A 26,402-nucleotide genomic window follows, 5' to 3' on the forward strand; every position below is an offset into this window, starting at 1 on the left:
AGGGAGAAGGTAGGAGAATGGAAGAGGGAAAATACATCAGCTATGATCGAATAGTGGAGCAGATTCGATGGACTGAATGGGCTAATTCTGCTCCTATGTGACTTTAATCTGACTACAATTGTTAGTTTGACAATATAAATACAAGCAGAATTAACTTGTCTCAGACAATCCTTCACAAGGAGCTAAGAATTCTACAAATTATGACCACTCCTCCCATGGTTTTAATCTCAGCAGGTTTAAAGACTTGGAATAAGTTAACATCAAAAATCCTCAGAGAATAATTAGATCAGAGAATTTGCTTTTTAAAGGTCTCACATTTTAATCTCTTTAAAACTCCACTTCTGTCTATAAATCCAGTAACATCAGCAAGTACAGAACAATTATAAAGTAGGTCCTTTTTAATGTAAAGTTATTTACAGTCACCTGAAACAATTCAGCTCCCCCATCTTTTTGAACCAGCTGAATTCTGGACTTTGCATTTCATGGTTTGTAGGATTTACATTGGACAATGAGAGTGAAATAGACAGAATATTTTCCTCCCACATTCTTTGTACAATACTGTTATAGCAGGAATTGTTCAAACTGACACAAGGGGACAATGAAGTCTATAGTTTATGTACTGTGCTGTTAGGTCCAACTGTGTTGGATAAGGTTCAGTCTCCTTACAGAGGGGACTTATGCACCACTTTCACAGTGTCACCATCAAACCACAATGCCCTGTAAAAGCAGAAGAGTAGGAAAAACACCAACTGTTCCACACCTGTCAAGAGGTTATAGCTGAAGTAACCACACAGCACTTGCCACATACTGGGTCATGTTTCAAACAGCTCCTTTGCTATAAGTTATCTAGTTTTTGAAACACTAGAGAGAAATTCATGTGGAAATTTGACCCTACAGAAACACAGTCTCCACTAGTACGACAGAAAGGCTGTTGAATTGAATGGAATGGCCATTTAACTCTGCTTTTTTGATGGGGATCCATTTCATTGGGGACATGTCCTTCCCAGTGAGCACCCTTCTCTGGTCTGGTGACTTTCAAGATGCAACAAAAAAAATTAACCAAGCAAGGCTTGTGGTGCTAAACAGGGACAATCCACTCTACTTGTTGGACAATGGCATCAATATTATCCATCAGCAAGGGCCCGGCAACACAGTTGTTATTTAATGGTCACCACTAGTAATAAGAACAAAGTCAAATTCATTTGGAAACTTAGAACTGTTTTCACATATTAGATACAGGTATATTCCTTTTCTGTTATCTGCCTCTTGAAACATTGAAAATATTGTTAGCTCTAAATGGTGTGAAATATTATGAGAACTCTGCTTCTCAACATAGTTAAAGCCCACTTGAATCACTGAGTCCGGATGGTACATTAAATTCCAGGTGCAGCTGTAAAGTGATACCAACAATAAAATATATCTGTATTATAGTGGGAATTCAACAAACTGTTAATCTAACAACTATTACAATGCCACAGTCATCTTGGATGATCCAAATAACAAAAGTTACAAGGAACTTACATCATGAAGTAATGACAAGATTTAAGGACTAAGGGATTACAGGTGGTGGTGGGGGCAGGGGGATGGGGAAGAAAAAGACATTTACATAAAATTAAACTTTTTAAACAACTCAAAACAAACATTTGACAGAAGAGAATACTGTAAGATGACAAAATGGATGGGATTCAGGGAATATGGCCAATTCTAGCCTGAAAACTGCAGGTCACACTCCAGAAAGTGAATAAATAATTTCCTTTCAAGTGAGATCCAAAGTAGTGGAATCAGTGGATATCAAACAAGAATAAGAAATATTTTTAATGATTGGGGCAGCGACAGCTGGAAACTTTAGAGGAGCGAGGCCTTCTACATCCTGCAAAATGCCCCGGGAATTAACTTATTCACCTTAATCACGACCATTATATTTAGAAGGAGTAGGAAACAGAAAAACAGGTCTGCAAATGTCAGTCTATTCCTGACTGCTTGGAAAGGGACATTTAGAGATGCTCAGACTGGTGAACTCTGATGAAGTAATCAGCTTAGATACCCAAACAGGTGACATGATTTGCACAAGGCCAGCTTTTTGATAACAACATAGTTTCTATATTTAGGATTAAGGGATGCATGTCTTCACTCCTTCATCCAAACTACACAAAGTGCACAGTGAAATACAAAAGGATATTCTGGTTTCACCAAGTGCAGTACCTGCTAAACCAACTTGCCACATATATGTGGAAAAGCAGTTATCACTGTACACAACCATCTGTGTATCATCAATACAGGAGTATACTCCATTACTAATACCCACATGATAACTTTAAACACCCATAGTGCAGGTCTTTAACCTTCAACGTTTAAGAATAAACATTATGTTCAAGGGCTCTGAATAACCATGTACTCTTGGCTTTGTGGGTTTCCATTTCTGCGAGGAGATCTGACAGAGATACACTCATCTCCTTGATCACTGTTAGTGGGCAAAAGTGTGAAAATGGTATGGGAGGAGGTGATGCCAAATGTCGGTCAGAATAGAAGCCACTGTTCTCACTGTCTTTCTAATTAATAATCTAGAAACTAAAATTAACTTCATAGCTACTCATTGGTTTTAAAGGAATCAAAACATTACCATACCTAAAGCAAGTCTGTAACAATTGTCTTATCAGTAAATCCTGACTTACTAACCAATTTATACAGTGATAGTTACAGCCTGGCATGGAAATTTATAACAAAAAATGAGACAAACCACCTGGTGATAAAGTGTGCATAATTCTCATGCTCCACATTCAAATATTACAACATTGACAGCTCTTCAACTGAAAGTGCAATTTATCTCCCTGAGAGAATTTTACTATGTCAATACTCAGGTTCCAGAAATATACATGAAGCTTATTAACAGAACCTGCCCATAGTGCATTACCTCTCTATTCTGCTAAACTGCTGATTCTTGCAGCCTGTGAGCTACAAATGAATCAGTTCTGGTCCACTTCTTGCAACCACGGACAGCACCCGCACTGACCTGTGGGTTTACGCATCTGTATTCAGGGAGTTTTCAGAACATAGTTCAGTAAGGGTCTGTCAACTGAGCAGTGCTGAAACGAAGTAATGGCTAATGAATAAGGCTATAAATAAATGAATGGCTAATGCAGCTCAGCTCTAATCAGGGGCTGGGATGGTGGAGGAAGGGGTTTGTTTCAATCCAGGCTGCCCTCCCAACTCTTTGGTCTCAACCCCTTTGCTATATTCTCTACCCCTCATCAACACCCACCATCCCTGTTCTCTGGTCCTCAGTATACTGAACCTGCACTAATTGGTGCCACTTGCAGGGATAACCTCACAATATAGGCAATCATCGTTTGGAAACATTAGCTTTGGTTGATTCTGGCCGCTTGCCTCTGAAGCCCCAGGAAAGCAGAGCAGTATTGATGCGCTGCCATAGTAAACATCAGGAATAAAGGAAAAGTCTACCTGAAGATCCAATTTTTGTCTGGTGATTCAGGACAAAGTGCCCATTAGCAACACTTAGCTAAACCTGCCACAGATATAGCAGTCACAGTGACACTGCTGCACTACATCGCCAGCAGTTTCAGCACACTGCACAACAATGAAAACCTAAATACAGGGAAAGCAATGAGACCAAGAATTCAATAGATGTGGGACAAGAAGTGATCAACTGAGCAGTTTTCAGCACCATAACCATCCATGGAACAGGTATACTTGACTCTCAGTCTGAAAACGGACATTTGGACTACTCTAACCTTCTCATAATCATCACATCCACCAATATATGGACATGATACACTGGCAGAAAGCAAACAAAGCCCTTCCAGACATAGCAATGTATAAGGAGAGTCACATGTGAAGCAACAACAGTAGTAGCACATTAAAATACTGGGCTGCTGGAACAGGAAAAGGCGCAATGCTGATACCATGTTCACAACACGATCAGTAGGGAGAAACAAAGCAGGAAAAGCAGAGGGAATTAGAGGAAGCAGGATTGCTAGAATTTCACACAACTGCACCTCAATAGATTGGAAATCAGTAATATGGGGGGGGGGGGGGGGGGGGGCTTTCCCAACAGAGTATTCTGATGTGCACATTTCCATCACTGAGGTAATCATCATTGGACAGGTCCTAAAAGCCAAAAACCTCAACTGCTTGGTCACTGTAAGTCTTTGTCCGCACAACAAGGCTTGTCCAAAGGAAGTGTCCATCTGTACAAGAAAAGCACAGTGTGTGCACATTTCATTCAAGTCTGAAAGTGCTTGGACTTTTCCAAAGGCAGAGTTCATCACAGGAGGAGACAACGGAAGAAACTGCTCTTTTTCTGTTCTGAGGTGATTCGCACACCCTGGTTGCTACCTTGTGGACTGTTACCTTCCTACATAAAAAGAAAAAAGAGTTTAGCCAAAGCAATCACATCTCATCATATTAATACATTCAGCATTTAAGGTAATTATTTAAAAAACCTAATTCAGGTGAGTCACAGCCCAACTCAAACCAGCACCTCTCCCCCATCAGCAATAACCTCATTGTACATCAAACATGATTGCCAACTCTGTCTGCACCCTCCTGTACTCTACACATCTTAGCAATCATTGCTGGACTTCTCCCCTTCTAGCTTTCTCTGCCTTCTTGACCAGGGGTGGTACAGTTAGGCCTGGGGCCAGTCCAGGACACTTGGGCACTGAGTAGAAAGAGGCAGCTTGATATTCCACGTGTGGTAAAGCAGGCCTTCTTGTCACTGCAGGAGTCAGTGCCGTGGGGAAGAAAGATTAAAATCGCAGTGACAGAGGGGATGCCAGTTACATGAAAGTGGTGTAAGTGAAGGACAGTGATGGGGGAGGAGCAACTGACCATATAGCAATCAGCAATCACAGAAATTAAGAAAAACCACCAGGCATCCCTGTCTGTACATTAACAGCAAAGCAGTCAGCTACCCTCTACAGGCCTGCTAAGCAGTTTGTTCAAAGTGACATCAGCTGACCATTTGATGTGAATGCAGAGGATAAAACTCCCCATAAACAATCCCACTGGCAGAGCCAGGAAAAGTCCCTGTCAAGGATCATAGATGGCTTCCCCAGCACAAAGATCCATAGACCTCAGTTTACCTATCCATTTCAGAATTCACTAACCTTTCTGACCCACTGCTTCCCTTTCATTTTTTAAGGCTACATAAGCTCAACTCATTAAACTTTGGTCAACTGGCTTAACATTCAATTCTAAGCAAGGGTCAATGGGATTTTTTCATTCATTTTAGGGGTCAGCAGCAGGGCAAGAGTTAGCATTGTGCCATGTGATGATGCCACTAGTGCTGTGCTGACAAGAAAGATGTGTAGAATTTCATGCATCTAATCCCACTCAGTGGTACTAACTTTCATGTCCAGTTACCAACTCACCAAAAGCAGCCCCTTAAGTTGACTACATGATGAACTTGTCCTGGGTAATGAGCACAGAAAGGGAGGCAAAGTAGGTAAAAGACACTCACCAGCTTTTTGTCCATTTTTGTTTTTATGTCTCTGGCAAGAGTAAAAAATGCCTGTAACAGTAAACATCAGAATGGTCCATTGAGAAAGAACTAACAAAGAAAACTACAACTCAGCAGCACACCAGCAGGCACTGGTACTGCAGAGGTTGCACAAGATGTCTCTCTGAGGTCATGGCAAGTCACCTACCCATGTGCATACATGGTTTTACCCATGACTCTCCATGTTACTTTACAATTGTTCATCAGACCATTCCTTTTTGCCCCCATTCAGGATGTCTCCTTCTTGGTGGCCACTTCCACGTTTCCTTTGACCCTGTCACTCAAAAGCTGACAATAATACTGCACAGAATCAGTTTGCTTTTACTCTAACAAGCTAATGTTGGCTATAGCATTGGCCCCAGTCATTGCAAATTTCTCACAATTCCTCAGCTCTTATTCTTTCCTTTGTTTCAGCCAACTCAAAGCCCACCGTCCCCAATACCCATAGACTTCTACAGCACAGAAGTGCTTTTTAACCCAACTGGTCCATGCCTAACAAGATCTCCATCTACGATAGTCCCATTTTCCAGCGCTTAGCCTATATCCCTTTAGCATAGCATAGCTTGACCCTATTGCAGCTCAGGGCACTCTGGAGTTCAGAGTTCAGTACAAGGCACTGCTTGTAAGCAGTTTGTACGTTTTCCCAGTGAACCACATACGTTTCCTCTGAACTCCCTAGACCCTTTGCACCTTGGATTTTTGAATTTTCTCCTCATTTAGAAAACAGTCCACACTTTTCCTTCTACCAAAGTGCATGACCATACACTTCCCAACACTGTATTTCATCTGCCACTTCTTTGCCTATTCTTCTAATCTGCCCAAGTCCTTCTAGAGCCTCTGTTTCCTTAACACTACATGCCCTCTGCCTATCTTTGTATTGTCTGCAAAACTGGCCACAAAGCCATCAATTCCATCATCTAAATCACTGACAAGAAGTGATCCCAACACTAAACCCTGTGGAACACCACTAGTCACTGGCAGCCAACAAGGCTCCCTTTTTTATCACTCTTTACTCCCTGCCAATCAGCCAATGCTCCATCCATGCCTGTATTTTTCCTGTAATGCCATGGGCTCTCGCATTGTTAATCAGCCTCGTGTATTGTAACTTTTTCAAAGTCCTTCTGAAAATCTGTAAACATCCGCTGATTCCTTTTTTTTATTCTGCTTGTTACTTCCTCACAGAATTCCAACAGATTTGTCAAGTAAGGTTTTCCCTTAAGCAAACCGTCTACTGGTAATTTCTTTGCTATTATTGTCTAGCTTACCTTCATATTTCATCTCCCCCCCCCCATGGCTTTTTTAGTTGTTTTCTATTGGTTTTCCCTATCCTAAAACTTCCTACTAATTTTTGCTCTATTATGTGCCCCCCATTTGCTTTTAAGTTGAGCTCCTGTACTCAATGCACTGATTGATGAGGCCCAGTGTTTCAAACATCATCTTCACCACTTTGATTACTTATGATACCGCTTTCAGTGAACCACGTACTTATTCCCCAAAATCCCTCTGCTTCCCAGCATTCCCCGGCACACTGCTATTCATTATGAAACCAAATCTGAAGAAAAACTGATTGCACCCATTTTACAGTCGCAAAGTTTTAAGCCAAAAAGAGGTAGCTGCAGAGGTAGATCACAGCAACTGACAGTTCTGAAGGATGCCCGAGACAAACTGAACCAGAATTAGGTTTATTATCATTGTCTTTTTGATGTGAGATTTGTTGTTTTATAGCAACAATAATAGATGGTGTTAATGTATTCAAGAATTGCATCAGATCAGTACATGTGACAATAATAAACCAATTTATTATTGGAACAAAATACCTCTTGTAATAAACCTCACCCCCCCGCCCCCCACAACATGGGCCATCAACACTGCTGAAATTCTTTGTGAAGTTTCTACATGAAATCTCATTCAAATGTCGGTGATAATAAACCTGATTCTGACTCATATGGACATCAGATGATTTTTTAAATCTCACTATTTAAATAATACCCTGCCAATATTTTTTTCTACCAAAGTAAATAAGCTCATTTTGCTATAATATATTATACCAGTCATGCTTCATTCATTCTACACAGGAGCTTGTAGACCCATACCTCAAGATTTAACAGCTTTCCCCCACTACCTTTATGTATTCAATTATAATAAATCATCAGGTACAAACTGTCTCTTCACTCCAAACTTACAAGAGTGCAGAAGGCAAAAGGAACAGGAGATGAACAAGCAAGCCATATCTAAACTAACTATGCAGTTGTATGAAACATAAATAGGTCCTTCAGCCTGACCATGGTGCCATCCAGAGCCAGTCCTCTCTGCCTGTGTTTAGTTTCAAACTTCATAATTGTACCCACTTTGCCACTTTCGCTGGCAGTTTGTTTCACATACCAAACACCCTCTGTATGAAAAATGCCTCAGATCTACTTTAAAAACTTCCCCTTAAAACCTATTTAGAAAAACAGGACTATGGGTAATTTCTAAGGTAAGTACATGTTCGGCACAACATTGTGGACCGAAAGGCTTGTATTGTGCTGTAGGTTTTCTATGTTGTGCACTTTGACTTCACTATCTGGGGAAAAGACTCTGACAGTTTACTTCATCTAAGCTCCTCACAATTTTATATCACCCTCATTCACTCTAGGGAATATAGTTAAAGCCGATCTACTCTTTGTACGTAACTCAAGATCCCTAGTCCCAGTAACATTCTTGTGAATCATCACTGAACTCTTCGGCTTAATCACAACTGCCCTATAATATGGTGACCAGAACTGCACACAGAATTATTTTGTGGTTTCTACATGTGTGCATGTTCTGTTTGTGACTACACAAACCAGGTGTTAGGTTACCAAGCTTTGGAAATCTAATAATTACTGGACCAGAATTCATCTTTCTAATGATAGGAAGTGTTTACATTAAAAGTATAACGCAAAAAACAGGAAATGACCAGACAATAATCAACACTTACATTCTCCACATTTATATTTGCCTTTGCGCTGGTTTCCATGAACTTAATTCCATAGTCACTGGCTAACTGGAAAAGAAAGATAAAAAAAATGTACAGAATGGAACAATGAAGTGAGGAACGGAGTAAGGGAGACATGTCTCAAGCGCTTAAATCTCAAGCAATCCCAAAATGCTCGAAGCACTTTCAGGTTAATTTTCAAGTACTTTAATTTTTAAACAATTACTCATGAGAGAGGATCATTCTGTTAACCTAAAAAGCAGAAATCGATAGTGTTGATTTAAAATAGTTATAGGTTTTCTCTCCACAACCAGCCAAATGTGATTTTTATAATATCACTCTTCAATTTAATTACAATTCAAATATTCCACTTTATTTTCTATTTACAAAGAAACTAATCAACTTCTTTCTCAAACTATTCAGAATAGTGTCATAGAACACCACAGCACAGAAACAGGGCCCTCAGCTCATGAAGTCTGTGCTGAACCATTAATGTGCCCAGTCCTATCATTTGGAATATGGCCTTCCATATCAGACATATACCCATCTAAATTTCTCTTAAATGGTTAAATTGACCCTGAATCCACTACTTGCATTGGCAGCTTGTTCTAGTCTCACCACCCTATGAGTTCCTCTTAAACATTTCACTTTTCACCCTTAACCCATGATCTCTAGTTGTAGACTCACCCAACCTCAGTGGAAAAAAAGACTGCTTGCATTTACTGTATCTTTAATCTTCATAATTTTGTATAAATCTATCAAATCTTACCTCAATCTTTTAAGTTCTGACATTCAACATTTCCCAATAACTCAAATGTCCTTGTAACTTTTCTCTGCATTCCTTCAGTCTTATTTACATATTTCCTGTGGGTAGGTGACCAAAACTAGACACAACATACCAGATTAGGCCTCACCAGCATCTTGTACATAACATAAGTGAAGAAGGCTAATTGAATGTTGGCCTTTATTACAAAGGGAATTGAGTACAAGAGCAAGGAAATCCTTTTGCATTTGTGCAGGGCCCTGGTGAGACCACAACTGGAGTATTGTGTACAGTTTTGGTCTCCGGGGTTAAGGAAGGACATCCTGGCTGTAGAGGAAGTGCAGCGTAGATTCACAAGGTTAATTCCTGGGATGTCCGGACTGTCTTATGCAGAGAGGTTAGAGAGACTGGGCTTGTACACGCTGGAATTAAGGAGATTGAGAGGGGATCTGATTGCAACATATAAGATTATTAAGGGATTGGACAAGATAGAGGCAGGAAATATGTTCCAGATGCTGGGAGTCCAGTACCAGAGGGCATGGTTTGAGAATAAGGAGTAGGTCATTTAGGACAGAGTTAAGGAAAAACTTCTTCTCTCAGAGAGTTGTGGGGGTCTGGAATGCACTGCCTCAGAAGGCAGTGGAGGCTAATTCTCTGGATGCTTTCAAGAAGGAGCTAGATAGGTATCTTATGGATAGGGGAATCAAGGGATATGGGGACAAGGCAGGAAATGGGTATTGATAGTAGATGATCAGCCATGATCTCAGAATGGCGGTGCAGGCTCAAAGGGCCGAATGGTCTACTTCTGCACCTATTGTCTATCCTAACTCCTGCACTCAATACATTGATTTATGAAAGCCAATGTGCCAAAAACTTTCTTTACAGCACTATCAACCTGTGACACCACTTCCAAGGAATTCCAGATCTGTATTCCCAGATCCTTCTGTTCAACTGCATTCCTCAGTGCTCTACTTCTCACTGTGTAAGACCTACACTGGTTGGTCCTTCCAAAGTCCCAGTGGCCACACATTTTAATTCCACGTCCCATTCCCATTCTGATATGTCTATCCATGGCCTCCCGGTCCCATGATCCTTTCCCTTCTCCAGATCTGTATCACTTTTGCCAATCACCTTTCCAGCTCTTAGCTTCATCCCACCCCCTCCGGTCTTCTCCTATCATTTCGCATTTCCCCCTCCCCCCACCACTTTCAAATCTTTCCTTTCAGTTAGTCCTGACGAAGGGTCTTGGCCCGAAACGTCGACAGTGCTTCTCCTTATAGATGCTGCCTGGCCTGCTGTGTCCCACCAGCATTTTGTGTGTGTTGTTTGTATTTCCAGCATCTGCAGATTTCTTCATGTTTACACCCAACACTTGTCTGCTTTAAGTTCCATCTGCCATTTTTCCAGCTGGTTCAGATCCCGCTGCAAGCTTTGATAGTCTTCCTCGCTATCCACAACACCTTCAATTTTGGAATTGTCCTTTGTTATTCAAATAACAAGCCATGGGTAACAAAGGACATTAACATAGAACATAGAATAGTACAGCACATTACAGGCCCTTTGGCCCATAATGTTGTGCCAACCCTCAAATCCTGCCTCCCATATAACCCCCCACCTTAAATTCCTCCATATACTTGTCTAGTAGTCTCTTAAACTTCACTAGTGTATCTGCCTCCACCACTGACTCAGGCAGTGCATTCCACGCACCAACCACTCTGAGTGAAAAACCTTCCTCTAATATCCCCCTTGAACTTCCCTCCCCTTACCTTAAACCATGTCCTCTTGTACTGAGCAGTGGTACCCTGGGGAAGAGGCGATGGCTGTCCACTCTGTCTATTCCTCTTAATATCTTGTACACCTCTATCATGTCTCCTCTCATCCTCCTTCTCTCCAAAGAGTAAAGCCTTAGCTCCCTTGATCTCTGATCATAATGCATATTCTCTAAACCAGGCAGCATCCTGGTAAATCTCCTCTGTACCCTTTCCAATGCTTCCACATCCTTCCTATAGTGAGGAGACCAGAACTGGACACAGTACTCCAAGTGTGGCCTTACCAGAGTTTTATAGAGCTGCATCATTACCTTGCGACTCTTAAACTCTAACCCTCGACTTATGAAAGCTAACACCCCATAAGCTTTCTTAACTACCCTATCTACCTGTGAGGCAACCTTCAGGGATCTGTGGACATGTACCCCCAGATCCCTCTGCTCCTCCACACTACCAAGTATCCTGCCATTTACTTTGTACTCTGCCTTGGAGTTGGTCCTTCCAAAGTGTACCACCTTACAATTCGCCGGGTTGAACTCCATCTGCCACTTCTCAGTCCACTTCTGCATCCTATCAACGTCTCTCTGCAATCTTAGACAGTCCTCTACACTACCTATAACACCACTAACCTTTCTGTCGTCTGCAAACTTGCCAACCCACCCTTCTACCCCCACATCCAGATCGTTAATAAAAATCACACAAAGTAGAGGTCCCAGAACAGATCTTTGTGGGACACCACTAGTCACAACCCTCCAATCTGAATGTACTCCCTCCACCACGACCCTCTGCCTTCTGCAGGCAAGCCAATTCTGAATCCACCTGGCCAAACTTCCCTGGATCCCATGCCTTCTGACTTCCTGAATAAGCCTACCGTGTAGAATCTTGTCAAATGCCTTATTAAAATCCATGTAGATCACATCCACTGTACTACCCTCATCTATATGCCTGGTCACCTCCTCAAAGAACTCTATCAGGCTTGTTAGGCACGATCTGCCCTTCACAAAGCCATGCTGACTATCCCTGATCAGACCATGATTCTCTAAATGCCCAGAGATCCTATCTCTAAGAATCTTTAAGGACATCCCGAATGCGAAAAAGAGGGCGTTTAGAGATGGAAATAGGGAGGAGCTGAGGACAATACAAAGGGACCTGAAAGCCAACATCAGGGAGGCTAGACAGGTATAGGAGGAAGCTTGAGTGGAAACTCCAGCAGAACAACATGAGAGAGGTCTGGAGTGGGATGAGGACCATCACTGGGTTCCAGCAAACTAGCAACAGAGGAGCGGAAGGCAGTGTGAACAGGGCCAACAAACTTAATCTATTCTTCAACAGATTTGACCCTGTGGCCCCTGCCCATCCCCCACATGATTCATCTGTTGTCAGCCCCCAACCAACACATACTCCACTCTTCCCTCCTACGCCTCCTCACAGCCCCCCACCCTGCTCTCATGACTACACCCCTCCCCCACCTGAAACATCTCCACCCAAGCAAGGCTGCAGGCCCGGATGGTGTCAGCCCCAGGGTGCACAAAGCCTGTGCCCCCCAGCTATGTGGAGTACTTCACCATGTCTTCAACCTGAGCCTGAGTCTCCAGAGGGTTCCTGTGCTGTGGAAGACATTCTGCCTCGTCCCTGTACCAAAGACGCCGCGCTCCCGTGGCTCCAATGACTACAGACCGGTGGCATTGACCTCCCACATCATGAAGACCCTGGAGAGACATGTTCTAGAGCAGCTCCTGCCTATGGTTAGGCCACACTTAGACCCTCTCCAGTTCGCCTACCAGCCCTGACTTGGAGTTGAGGATGCCATCGTCTACCTGCTGAACCGTGTCTATGCCCACCCGGACAAGCTGGCGAGCACTGTGAGGGTCATGTTTTTTTGATTTCTCCAGTGTTTTCAACACCATCCGCCCTGCTCTGCTGGGTGAGGAGCTGACAGTGATGCAGGTGGATGCTTCCCTGGTGTCATGGATTATTGATTACCTGACTGGCAGACCACAGTACGTGCACTTGCAACTCTGTATATCAGACAGAGTAGTCAGCAGCACTGGGGCTCCACAGGGGACTGTCCTGTCTCCCTTTCTCTTCACCATCTACATCTCGGACTTCAACTACAACACAGAGTCTTGCCATCTTCAGAAGTTTTCTGATGACTCTGCCATAGTTGGATGCATCAGCAAGGGAGATGAGGCAGAATATAGGGCTACGGTGGCAAACTTTGCCACATGGTGTGAGCAGAATCATCTACAGCTTAATGTGAAAAAGACTAAGGAGCTGGTGGTGGACCTGAGGAGGGCTAAGGCACCAGTGACCCCTGTTTCCATCCAAGGGGTCAGTGTGGACATGGTGGAGGATTACAAATACCTGGGGATACAAATTGACAATAAACTGGACTGGTCAAAGAACACTGAGGCTGTCTACAAGAAGGGTCAGAGCCGTCTCTACTTCCTGAGGAGACTGAGATCCTTTAACATCTGCCGGACGATGCTGAGGATGTTCTACGAGTCTGTGGTGGCCAGTGCTATCATGTTTGCTGTTGTGTGCTGGGGCAGTAGGCTGAGGGTAGCAGACACCAACAGAATCAACAAACTCATTCGTAAGGCCAGTGATGTTGTGGGGGTGGAACTGGACTCTCTGACGGTGGTGTCTGAAAAGAGGATGCTGTCCAAGTTGCATGCCATCTTGGACAATGTCTCCCATCCACTCCATAGTGTACTGGTTAGGCACAGGAGTACGTTTAGCCAGAGACTCATTCCACCGAGATGCAACACTGAGCGTCATTCCTGCCAGTGGCCATCAAACTTTACAACTCCTCCCTCGGAGGGTCAGACACCCTGAGCCAATAGGCTGGTCCTGGACTTATTTCCACTTGGAATAACTTAACCATATATAACCATATAACAATCACAGCACGGAAACAGGCCATTCCGGCTCTCCTAGTCCGTGCCGAACTCTTAATCTCACCTAGTCCCACCTACCCGCACTCAGCCCATAACCCTCCACTCCTTTCCTGTCCATATACCTATCCAATTTTACCTTAAATGACACAACTGAACTGGCCTCTACTACTTCTACAGGAAGCTCATTCCACACAGCCATCACTCTCTGAGTAAAGAAATACCCCCTCGTGTTTCCCTTAAACTTTTGCCCCCAACTCTCAAATCATGTCCTCTCGTTTGAATCTCCCCTACTCTCAATGGAAACAGCCTATTCATGTCAACTCTATCTATCCCTCTCAAAATTTTAAATACCTCGATCAAATCCCCCCTCAACCTTCTACGCTCCAATGAATAGAGACCTAACTTGTTCAACCTTTCTCTGTAACTTAAGTGCTGAAACCCAGGTAACATCCTAGTAAATCATCTCTGCACTCTCTCTAATTTATTGATATCTTTCCTGTAATTTACTTATTATTATTTATTTATGGTTTTATATTGCTATATTTCTACACTATTTTTGGTTGGTGAGACTGTAATGAAACCCAATTTCCCTCGGGATCAATAAAGTATGTCTGTCTGAATCATCCACAAATTTCTTGATCCAGATTACATATTATCATCCAGATTGCTGACTCATAGATGACAAACAGACTCAGCACCACTAGTCACAGCCTCCAGTCAGGAAGACAATCATCCACAACCACTCTCTGGCTTCTTCCACAAAGCCAATGTCGAACTTTGAATACTAAGTGACTGAATATTCTTGACCAAACTCCCAAGCAGTATCTTGTCAAAGGCCTTGCTAAAATCCATGTAGACAATATCAACTGCCTTGCTTTCATCAACTTTCCTGGTAACTTCCTCGAAAAACTCTAAGATTCTAAACACAAGAGATTATGCAGATATTGGAAATCCAAAGGAACACACACAAAATGCTGGAGTAACTCAGATTAGACAGCATCCATGGAAATGAAATAACAGTTGACTTTTGGGACACTTGAAGAGGAGTCTCGGCCTAACAAGTCAACTGTTTATTCATTTCCACATATGCTGCCTGACCTGCTAAGTCCTTCCATATTGTGTGTATTTTTTTTAGAATATCACACATTTCATCCCAGCCGGAAAGTCCAGAGCATCTGCTCTAAGATTTCAGTGTCAGCATCAGTATGGTTAAGAAAAGTGCACTGCATTAAAAGTGTACTACTAAGATTGATGAAATTAGAGTATTCATCAGCACATGGAAATGTGACATATTTGCAATCACAGATGCAGGGTTGAAAGGAGAGTGACACCAGCAGCTCAAAATTTCAGAGTATACAAGTTTCAGGCGTGATAAGCAGGAAATGTTAAAATATTCATTAGGAAGATCATAGCAATACTCAGACAGGATGCCTTCAAAAGTTTCTTCCAATGAGGCCATATGCATAAAATTTGAAAGTAACAAAGAGTAATCACTTACTTACTTACTTATTGAGAAACAGCACAGAATAGGCCCTTCAGGCCCTTTGAGCTGTGCCACCCAGCAATCCCCAGATTTAATCCCAATCTAATCATTGGACAATTTACCGTGACCAATTAACCTAATGACTGGTACATCTTTGGACTGTGAGAGGTAATCCATGTGGTCACGGGGAGAACGTACAAATTCTTAACAAGGCAATGGCGGGAATTGAACCTGGGTTGCTGGTATTGTACAGTGGTGTGCTAACCACTATGCTACCATGTCTTTATCATTTTGCAACACCCCCTCTCCTGGCCAGGCAGTTAGGGGACAGAGGAGCAGATACGTGAACAATCCCCCTCCACAAATAAAAATTGCAAATGCTGGAAATCCAAAAATAATGACAGTGCCATAAGTACTCAGCATTTCACAACTTCTACAATAATTTGCCTCAGTTCTCACACTCACACATGCTCCCATCCCTCCTTCCTCACCTTCCCTGTAGCTTAATGCACTTCTTTTGGTCTCCTTCCCTGTTATGATGAAGGGTCATCGAACTGAAAAGTTGACTCAGTTTCTCTTCCTATATATGCAACCCAGCCTACTGTGAACTTTATGGATACACAGACAAATGACAAGTGCAATTGGGTTATCATTGTGGCAGATTTTAACTCCCAGTTGGTTGAGAACACTTCAGTGTGAAGGCTTGGTGGAATTTGTAAAGTGTAGCGATACAGAGCTAGAAACAACGACACGCATACCAACAAACTCCTGCAGGCCTTTGACTGTGTTGGGCCGGAAGCAGAGGTGTTGCCCCATCTTTGGTAATCCTGTGGCTCAGGAAGTCGATGGTGTCGAGACCGAACTGGCATTTGGCTGGGTTGATCGTGAGGCCGAAATCACTCAGGCGTGAGTAGAGCTGGCGGAGGTGGGACAGATGCTCCTGACGACTACTGCTGGCTATGAGGATGTCGTCCAAATAGATGAACGCAAAGTCCAGGTTGCGTCCCACCGCATCCATTAGCTGCTGGAACGTCTGTGCGGCATTCAGAGGAATTCGAACAGGCCAAACGGGGTGATGAGTGCTGTTTTGGGGATGTCTTCAGGGTGTACCGGGATTTGATGGTATCCCCGGACGAGGTCTACTTTGGAAAAGATTCTTGCCCCGTGCAGGTTTGCTGCAAAGTCCTGTATGTGCGGCACAGGGTAGCGGTCTGGAGTTGTAGCCTAGTTCAGTCTGCGGTAGTCGCCACATGGTCTCCAACCCCCGGCTGCTTTGGACACCATGTGCAGGGGGGGAGACCCATGGTCTGTCGGACCTCCGTACGATTCCCAATTCCTCCATCCTCTTGAACTCCTCCTTCGCCAGGTGGAGCTTCTCCGGGGGGAGCCTTCGTGCGCGGGCGTGGAGGGGTGGTCCCTGGGTCGGGATGTGGTGCTGTACTCGGTGTCTGGGCCGGCAACTTGGCTTCACCCAGGGAGAACATCTGGAAAGTCTCTGCATGTACCAGTCTTTTCCCTTGCAAGTCGACCAGCAGGCTGTGAGTTCGCAAGAAGTCTGCCCCCAGGAGTGGCTGGGCCACGACGGCCAGTGTGAAGCCCCATGTGAACCTGCTGGCGCCGAACTGCAGCTGCACTGTGCGGGTGCCGTAGGTCCATATCGTGCTGTCGTTTGCAGCCCTCAGGGTGGGTCCTGGCTTCCTGTTGTGGGTGTTGTACCCCGTCGGGGGTAAGCCGCTGATTTTCGCTCCGGTGTCGACCAAGAAGCGGTGTCCTGACTATTTGTCCCAGACGTACAAGAGGCTGTCCTGGTGGCCAGACGCCATAGCCATTAGCGGCAGCTGGCCCTGGCCCTTGCAGAGCGGGCGACAACGGCGGGCTTCTGTGCCCCACCACTGGTGGTAGAAACACCACTGTTCACTGTCCTCCTCACTCCTGCCTCTGTGTTGTGTGCGCTCCCCTGCCGGGCCTGGTCTGGTCTACTGCTGGGCGTGTGGCTTGTTAATCTGACCAACAGACGCTACGCTCTCCCTCTTGGCTTTCCACAGCACGTCTGCTCGGGCTGCCACCTTCCGGGGGTCACTGAAATCTGCGTCGGCCATCAGCAGATGTATGTCCTCGGGCAGTTGCTCTAGGAACGCTTGCTCAAACATGAGGCAGGGCTTGTGTCTGTCAGCCAGGGCCAGCATCTTGTTCGTTAATGCTGACGGCGGCCTGTCTCCCAAACCATCCTGGTGCAGCAAGTGGGCAGCTCGCTCACGCTGTGAGAGGCCAAAAGTCCCAATGAGTAGCGCTTTGAATGCTTCATATTTGCCTTCTTCTGGGGGGGACTGTATGAAATCCGCAACCTGGGCGGCTGTCTCCTGGTCAAGGGCGCTCACCACGTAATAGTAACACGTGGAATCAGAAGAGATCTGCCAAATCTGGAACTGGGCTTCTGCTTGGCTAAACCACACGCGTGGTCCAGAAAGTCGGCAGCTTTAGCGAAACTGTGTGAACAGATGAAGAGTCCGTCATCTTTGGTCCAAATCCCGTTTGGACCGTCGGGGTCACCAACGTAGCGATGTACTACATACAGAGCTAGAAACAACGACACGCAGACGGTAAGTCGTTTCGAGACTAGTTTATTCAAACTTCGCGGCGCTGGCTTTTAATCCCTAGCTCCCGCCCTCTCCGGGTGGAAATGACATCAGAGGTGCATTACCAAAGTCTCTCCCTGTGCGCGGGCTATTTGTGAGCCGGTTCGCTTGCGCAGAAAGTGGGTCGCCACAAAAGCACTGTCTACATCTTGGGCTAAAACTCTACATCAGGACTTCTTTTTTTCTTTTAAATTATTTATTTATTAAATTTTAGAAAATTACAAAAAATAAATGTGATGATAAAATAGTAAGAAAAATAATATTAACCCTCCCCCCTTAACCCTTGTCTAGAGAAAGAAAAAAAAGAAAGAAGAGAAAGATTGCCTGGATATCGGAGGATCCCCACATGCTCCATGGAGTTCAAAATAATTTTAATATTTATTTTTACTTTCCCCAATTACTTTATAATTTTATCTTCAAAGGACCTATGTATTTAATTCTATCTTTTGTAAGTATGGGAACCAAATTTTCAAAAATATATCATATTCATTTCTTAGATTGTATGTAATTTTTTCAAGTGGAATACAACTATGTATTTCATTATTCCAACGATCTATAGTTAAATATAAATCAGATTTCCAAGTAACTGCGATAACTTTTTTGGCTACTGCCAATGCAATTTTTATAAATTTTTTCTGATACTTATTCAATTTAAGTTTCGGCATTGTCCCTTCAATGTCTCCTAATAAAAATAATACTGGACTATGTGGGAGTTGTACTCCAGTAACTTGTTCCAATAAAAGTCTTAGATTTATCCAAAATGGTTGAATTTTAAAACAAGACCAAGTAGAATGTAAAAAAGTACCAACTTCTTGATTACATCGAAAACATTGGTCAGACATATTTGAATTCAATCTATTTTCTGTGGTGTTATATATAATTGATGTAAAAAATTATATTGTTTTAATCTAAGTCAAACATTTATTGTATTTCTCATACTATCAGAACATAATCTTGACCAGTTTTTTCCATCAATTTTAACATTCAAATCAGATTCCCATTTTTGTCTTGATTTATGAATTCCTGATTTGTCTGTTTTTGAATCAAATTATACATACAAGATGTAATTTTTTTAATTTTTCCTTTCTGAATTAATATTTCTATTTTACTAGGTTTTGGCATCAACATTGTTTGACCCAGCTTTTCTCGTAAATAAACTTTTAATTGAAAATAACAGAAAAGAGTGTTATTTGATATTTTATATTTATTTTTTAATTGATCAAACGACATCAATATACCTCCTTCAAAACAATCACCTATATATTTAATCCCCTTTTGGAACCAATTATGTAAAAGTTTATTATCCATTGTAAAAGGAATAAGCCTATTTTGAATTAAAGTTCTTTTTGCTAATAAAGATTTCTTTATCTCATCGTCCATATTTACCTTATTCCATAAATCAATCAAGTGTCTTAATATAGGAGATTCTTTTTTTCCCCGTATCCATTTGGATTCCCATTTATATATAAAATCTTCTGGTATGTTTTCTCCCATCTTATCTAATTCTATTCTAATCCATGCCGGTTTTTCTTCATCAAAAAAAGACGCAATAAATCTAAGTTGATTTGCTTTATAATAATTCTTAAAATTTGGAAGTTGTAACCCTCCTAAATCAAATTTACATGTCAATTTTTCCAATGATATTCTTGACATTTTTCCTTTCCAAAGAAATTTCCTTACATATTTATTCAGTTCTTGAAAAAACTTCTGAGGTAATTGTATTGGTAAAGTTTGAAATAAATATTGCAATCTAGGAAATATATTCATTTTTACAGCATTAACTCTACCTATTAATGTTATTGGTAACATCATCCATTTATCAAGATCCTCTTTTATTTTTTTTAATAATGGCAAATAATTTTGTTTATATAAATTTTTTACATCATTATCAACTCTAATACCTAAATATTTTATCCCATTTATTGACCATCGAAATTGAGTTACTAATCGACATTGATTATAATTTCCTTTGGTAAGGGGAAAAATTTCACTTTTATCCCAATTTACTTTATACCCTGATACTTTCCCATATTCTTCCAATCTAAAAGATAATCTTTGCAAAGATTGCAATTGGTTTAAGTAAATCAAAACATCATCAGCAAATAAATTAATCTTATATTCTTCTTGATTAACTCTAAAGCCCCCAATGTCTGAATCTGTTCTAATTAATTCAGCTAATGGTTCTATTGCCAATACAAATAAAGCAGGTGATAATGGGCAGCCTTGTCTAATTGACCTCGTTAAGCAAAATAGTGTTGAAATCTGACCATTTGTAACTACTTTAGCTTGAGGATTAGTATTTAAGGTTTTAATCCATTGTATAAAAGATTTTCCTAACTCATATTTTTCCAATACCTTAAATAAAAAATCCCATTCCAATCTATCAAATGCTTTTTCTGCATCCAAAGCAACTGCCACACTCATTTCGTCTCTTTTTTGTGCCAAATGAATTATACTAAGTAACCGGGTTATATTATCCATTGATTGTCTGTTTTTAATAAAACCTGTTTGATCCATATGTATTAATTTTGGTAAATATTTAGATATTCTATTAGATAAAATTTTTGCTAATATTTTATAATCTGTATTCAACAAAGAAATAGGCCTATATGATGTTGGTTTTAAAGGATCTCTATCTTTTTTTGGCAATACAATTATGATCGCTGTTAAAAAAGATTGTGGGAGTTTATGCATTCTTTCCACTTGGTATATTAATTCCATAAAAGGAGGAATTACTAAATCTTTAAATTTTTTATAAAATTCAGGAGGAAAACCATCTTCTCCTGGGGATTTATTACTCTGAAGTGATCCTAAAGCTTCTTCAACCTCTTTTAATGTAAAGGGCATATCTAATCCTTTCTGTTCTTCCAAATTTAATTTTGGAAGGGTTATTTGCAATAAAAATTTATCTATCTCAGCAATCTTATTTTGTGATTCTGATTGATATAGTTCAGTATAAATTTTTTTTAAAGTTTCATTAATTTCTAAAGGTTTATAAGTAACCTTATTTACACTTGTTCTAATTGCATTTATTGTTTTAGAAGCCTGTTCTGTTTTCAACTGCCAAGCAAGAATTTTGTGATCTTTCACCTAATTCGTAATATTTCTGTTTAGTTCTCATAATTACTTTTTCTGTACGATATGTCTGGAGTGTATTATATTGTAGTTTTTTATTAACAAGTTGTCTTCGTTTTTCTTCTGTCATATATCTTTGAGATTCTTTTTCTAACTTTATGATATCTTTTTCCAATTGATCTATTTCTGCTGTGTATTCCTTCTTAATTTTAGATGTATAACTTATAATCTGACCCCTTAAATATGCTTTCATCGCTTCCCATAATACAATTTTATCCTCAACTGAATGTAAATTTGTATCCAAAAAAATTGAATTTGTTTTTTCATAAAATCACAAAAATCTTGACGTTTTAATAAAATTGAATTAAATCTCCATCTATAGATCGATTCCTCCTCATCCATCATTATCATTGTCATTATCAAGGGGGAATGATCTGACAGTATCTTGCTTTACATTCCACACTTTTCACTCTATCTTGAATATTTTTTGATAATAAAAAAAATCAATCCTTGAATAAGTTTTATGTCTATTTGAATAAAATGAATAATCTCTTTCTCTTGGATTAATTTTTCTCCATATATCAATCAGGTTTAAATCTTTCATTAATGATAAAGTTAGTTTTATTACTTTTGATTTTGTAGCAACTTTAGTTGACCTATCCAAAACTGGATCTAAACAAAAATTAAAATCTCCACCTATTAATATTTTATCATGTGCATCAGCCAAGTTCAAAAAAACTTCTTGTATGAATTTTGCATCATTTTCATTTGGTGCATAAATGTTCATAAAAGTCCATAATTCTGAAAAAATTTGACAATGTATAATCACATATCTCCCCAGAGAATCAATTATTACATTTTGTATTTTAATTGGTAAAGTTTTATTAACCAAAATTACAACTCCTCTCGATTTTGAATTAAATGAAGCTGCAATGACATTTCCAACCCAATCTCTCTTTAATTTCTTATGTTCTGTTTCTGTTAAATGTGTTTCTTGTAGAAAAGCTATATCTCCTTTCATTTTCTTAATATATGTTAAAACTCTTTTTCTTTTCACAGGTCCATTAAGTCCATTAACATTAAAACTTTAAAAATTAAGTAAATTAATCATTCATAATACCTTGGGAACTCTTTAAAATTCTCCATGTTGCTATGAGTCTCTCCCCAACCATCCAGGCAAAAAAGAAGAAAAATAGAAGAAAGATAACTAATATATAAGAAAAAAAACAAAATACCCCCTCACTAATGTTGCGAATAAAAAGAACACAACATTACCCCCCCCCCATTTTACGGGTCATGGCAATCGCCATGATTGTACACGTGAAACTCGCAGCCATCGATCAGGAGCTCCTCCAGCTCCCCCGCAAAGAAAAAGAAAATATATTAGTGAAGAAAAAAAAAGAAAATAATTAATGTCTCTACTCCCAATTAATACTCAACTATTTTTTTCTTATAAATGTCCGTCAAGTTCAACCTTGTTTCAGTCTTCATCATTAGTCCATTTCATTTCTATAATTCTTTACTCCTCTTCGTGGACATCAGGTAATTCTTGTACAAATTTCCGGTAGTCAACGAAAAATCTTCTTTCTTCGTTATCCAGGAAAATTATCAATTTTGCTGGGTAGCTCAATAAAAATTTATTGCCCTTTTTCCATAAAGAATTTTTCACTGGATTAAATTCCTTCCGCCTCTTCAGAAGATCGTAACTTATGTCTGGATAAAAAAAAATCTTTTCCCTTCTATTATCAATGGCCCATTTCTCTTTTTAGCACCTTGAGTAGCTGCCTTCAAGATCATTTCTTTATCTTGGTACCTTAAGCATTTTATCAAAATTGATCTTGGATTTTGATCTTGTTGAGGTCTTGGTCTTAAAGCTCTGTGTGCTCTTTCAATTTCAATTACTTGGCTTCCTTCTTTCATTTCCAAAATTTTCCGAATCCATTCTTGAAAGAATTTTATTGGATTTTCTCCCTCTGTACTTTCCATAAGACCAACAATTTTGATATTATTTCGTCTACTAGAGTTTTCAAGCGCATCTATTTTTTCCAACATCCGTTTTCTTTCTATTGTCCAGGCAAAATTATTGTCTTCTATCTTATCTATTCTTTCAGTGTTTTCTTCCACTTTTACTTCCATCTCTTTAACTTTATTATCCATCTTTTATTTATTATCCATCATTAAAACTACAGTTTTTTTTCCCTGTGACTAAATACTGATCTAATGGGAGTATGAAAATTCCCAATTCTGTGCACAGGTTGGATCTAATTCCTTTAGCAGTCAGACAGAAACAAAATAAAGAGGCAGAGCCATTTGAAAATAAATTTAGTTCAAGACTAACGGGAATTGCCTCACTGCCTGAAATTCATAGCCCATTTATACCTGGATAATCTGTAACCTGCAAGAGCTGAGACACAAAAGGGAACCTAATTATCTCTGAGTCTGGTAGCATAGAGACAGAGTAAATTTCCTTCTGCGTGGAAAACCTGATAATTCCACTACTCCTCTTCTCCCTATTCTTTACTGTCTATTAGGTTCAGTTAAATACAGCTAGAAAGTCTCTCAGATGTTCTCAGAGTAAAGTCCTGATAGCATTGGACCAACGTTTGTAACCCAGTTACCCAACATAGAACTGCCACTGAACTGTCTAAAAACTTAAAAATCTAAGTGCTTATTAAATAGTCCGGAATTTACTGCCAGTTTCAAAGGAGCTTTGGAGAAATGTCTGCAACCACAATTTTCTTATGATTCGAAATGCACTGTTACAATGGCTAATCAATCAAAATTATCTTTGAAGGAAAGCTTCAAAGTGTACAGGATATGTGGACAAACGGAAATAGGATACACATGCTGACCTCTGTCAGTGTCTGCTACCCTATGAATGAAGAGAGAAAAAAAGTGTGGGAGAGATCTAGATTGTATTATAGCTGAGTCAGTTGTCTGCTGCAACAAAGTTCCGGTCAAAAGGCATTAAGTTGCCCTTCAGTTACTTGCATAATGTACACAAGTTTTTGGAAGTGAGGGAATTCCATATACTGTAAGAACCACCAAGAGTTACCACTGATGATTTGAAAAAGTGCAAAACCTGGACAAAAATATTGATGGATATTAGTGAATTCAGAATGATATAAAGACTGGTAGATCATGTAGAGAAGGTTACCAAAGGATACAGTAGGATATAGATCAGTTGCAGAGAAATGGCAAATAGAGTTTAATCTGTCCAAATGTGAGGTGTGGCTGATTCAAGATGAAATGTAGAAGGACTGTAATCTGTAATGACAGAACACTTTAATAACTTTGATGGAACCAAGAGGTCCAAGTCCCTAGCTCCCTGAAAGCAGCTGTGCAGGCTGATGGGGTGGTAAAATGTAAAATGTCTTGAGACAATTTTGAATTTATTGTATCCTTAACAATTGTAAGCTCTCCAGGCCCAGAGGCAGCAAGACAGTCCTAAATTCTGATGCCCCTCCACCATGCTTCACAGTTAGGATGAGGTTTTGGTGTTGGTGTGCAGTGCTCTTTTACCTCCAAACGTAGCAGTGTGCATTTCTGCCAAAAGTTCAACTTTTATTGAAATCTCAACTGTCCACAGAACATTGTCCCAGAAGATGCATTGCATGTTTGCTTTTATTAGTCAAGGCACTAAGATAAAGATTTGGGAAGTTATGTTACAGCTTTACAAAACTCTGATTAGGCTGCAGTAAGTTTTGGTCACCCCATTTTTGGAAGGATGTGGTGCCTTTGAGAGCGTGCAGAAGAGCTTCAGCAGGATGCTGCCTGAAGGCCATGAACTATAAGCAGAAGTTGCACAAACTTGTTTTTTTTTAAAATCTCTGAAGTGGCAGAGGCTGAAGGGACATTTGATAGAAGATTATAATAAGTATATAGTGCAGAGAGCAGGTACCTTTTTTACAAGGTTTGAAATGTCTAAAACTAGAGGGCATCCATTTAAAGTGGTGGCTGGGGTCGGGGAAGTTCACAGGAGATTTGACAATTAAAAAAGAGTATTAGCAGAGAGTGGCGGAGCCCAAGATCTGCTGCCAGGGCAGTGGTGGAGATAGATACTATAGGGGCGATTAAGAGGTTCTTAGCTAGGCAATTTAATGTGCAGAGAATGGAGGGACATGGATGTTATGTGGGCATAAGGGATAAGTTTATTTAAAGTACTTTGGCATAGATCATGGGCCAAAGGGCGAGTTCCTGTTCTATGGTTTGCTGTTTCATCAATCAATAGTTGGGAAGTTGGAAAAGGGGCTGATGGGATTATTCCAAAGAACAAACCCCTCCTATATTGTAAGATAATACGAGAAGTAAGTTGGTGGTTAGTTTTATATATAAGTGGGAATTTAAAGACAAATCAAGATGAGCAATTGGGTGCAAAGGCTGAAAAGTCAGGCAAGGGCAGGAGGATAGCACTGCAGCCCACTGATAAACCACAGCATGCTCATTATTTAAGTCAAGTAGAGATGACAAATGTTACTGGTTAAAATAAATATAACCATAATGGCTACTCCAGATCTGCTATGACTAAAATAAGTTAATAATTTGTGGACTTACCTCAGTCCCATCTCCGAAGGATACAGACAAAGCTGTGGAGATATTAGGGGATAGCTACAAGATTTGTTTCAAGTGAATGCATTTGGACCAACCATGGATAATCAGATCATCTAATAGTTTACAGCACAGGCAAAACATTAAAGAAACTATTCAAACTTGTGCCGAACACTGTCACAAACAGAGTACTTTAAAACAAAGCCCAGGCTTCCCGTAACAAGGCAGCAGTGGCAGCTCCAAGGCTCCTACCTTCTCTCCACGTTCTTTGCTGACTTGTCTTTTCTCATTTACATCACACTTGTTCCCAAGGATCATTTTCTCTACATCTCCTGAGGCATGCTAAGAAATAAAGCAAAGAACCTATAATGAAAAGGTCACAGCTAAATTTGCTTTTCTAACCTTCCATGTAATCCAGCACGCAATCCATTCTCCCACCCACTGAAAGCCATTCCTTGATGGTATCTATTTTGTCGACGTTAATAGTTTATTCCAAATAATTTTGTGAAATAGATGTCACAGTTTCAATGAACCAAATTATTAGTTTTGGTAAAATGGGATCTTGACAAATCACTTATCTAAACAAAATACATCTGACTATGTAATCCCAACTACAAAATTCAACTTTTCTTAATCCTTACAACCATTTTCCACAAGAGAACCATTTAACATAACCTCTACAATATCATTCCAACTGTCATTAGGCTTTCACCTTTCCCACAAGGAAGGAGCATAGAACATTACAGCACAGTACAGA

General features: G+C 40.5%; 1 protein-coding gene across 2 annotated transcripts in view; it reads right to left on the reverse strand.

Moving 5' to 3' along the window:
* Positions 1 to 294: 294 nt before the first annotated feature.
* rab8a (RAB8A, member RAS oncogene family) overlaps positions 295 to 26,402 on the reverse strand; it is a 54,242-nt gene continuing 28,134 nt past the window's right edge. The window contains exons 5-8 of one of the 2 annotated variants that reach the window (XM_073068925.1): positions 25,898 to 25,987; positions 8,478 to 8,543; positions 5,480 to 5,530; positions 295 to 4,372 (exon numbers count right to left, since the gene is read on the reverse strand). In XM_073068925.1, the coding sequence (XP_072925026.1) occupies positions 4,283 to 4,372; positions 5,480 to 5,530; positions 8,478 to 8,543; positions 25,898 to 25,987 (297 nt within the window). In that variant the 3' untranslated portion in view covers positions 295 to 4,282. The remainder of the gene's footprint in view (positions 4,373 to 5,479; positions 5,531 to 8,477; positions 8,544 to 25,897; positions 25,988 to 26,402) is intronic. The other variant, XM_073068926.1, reaches the window with a different exon arrangement.

This window comes from Hemitrygon akajei, chromosome 16 (genome assembly GCF_048418815.1).
Source record: "Hemitrygon akajei chromosome 16, sHemAka1.3, whole genome shotgun sequence".
Lineage (NCBI taxonomy): Eukaryota > Metazoa > Chordata > Chondrichthyes > Myliobatiformes > Dasyatidae > Hemitrygon > Hemitrygon akajei.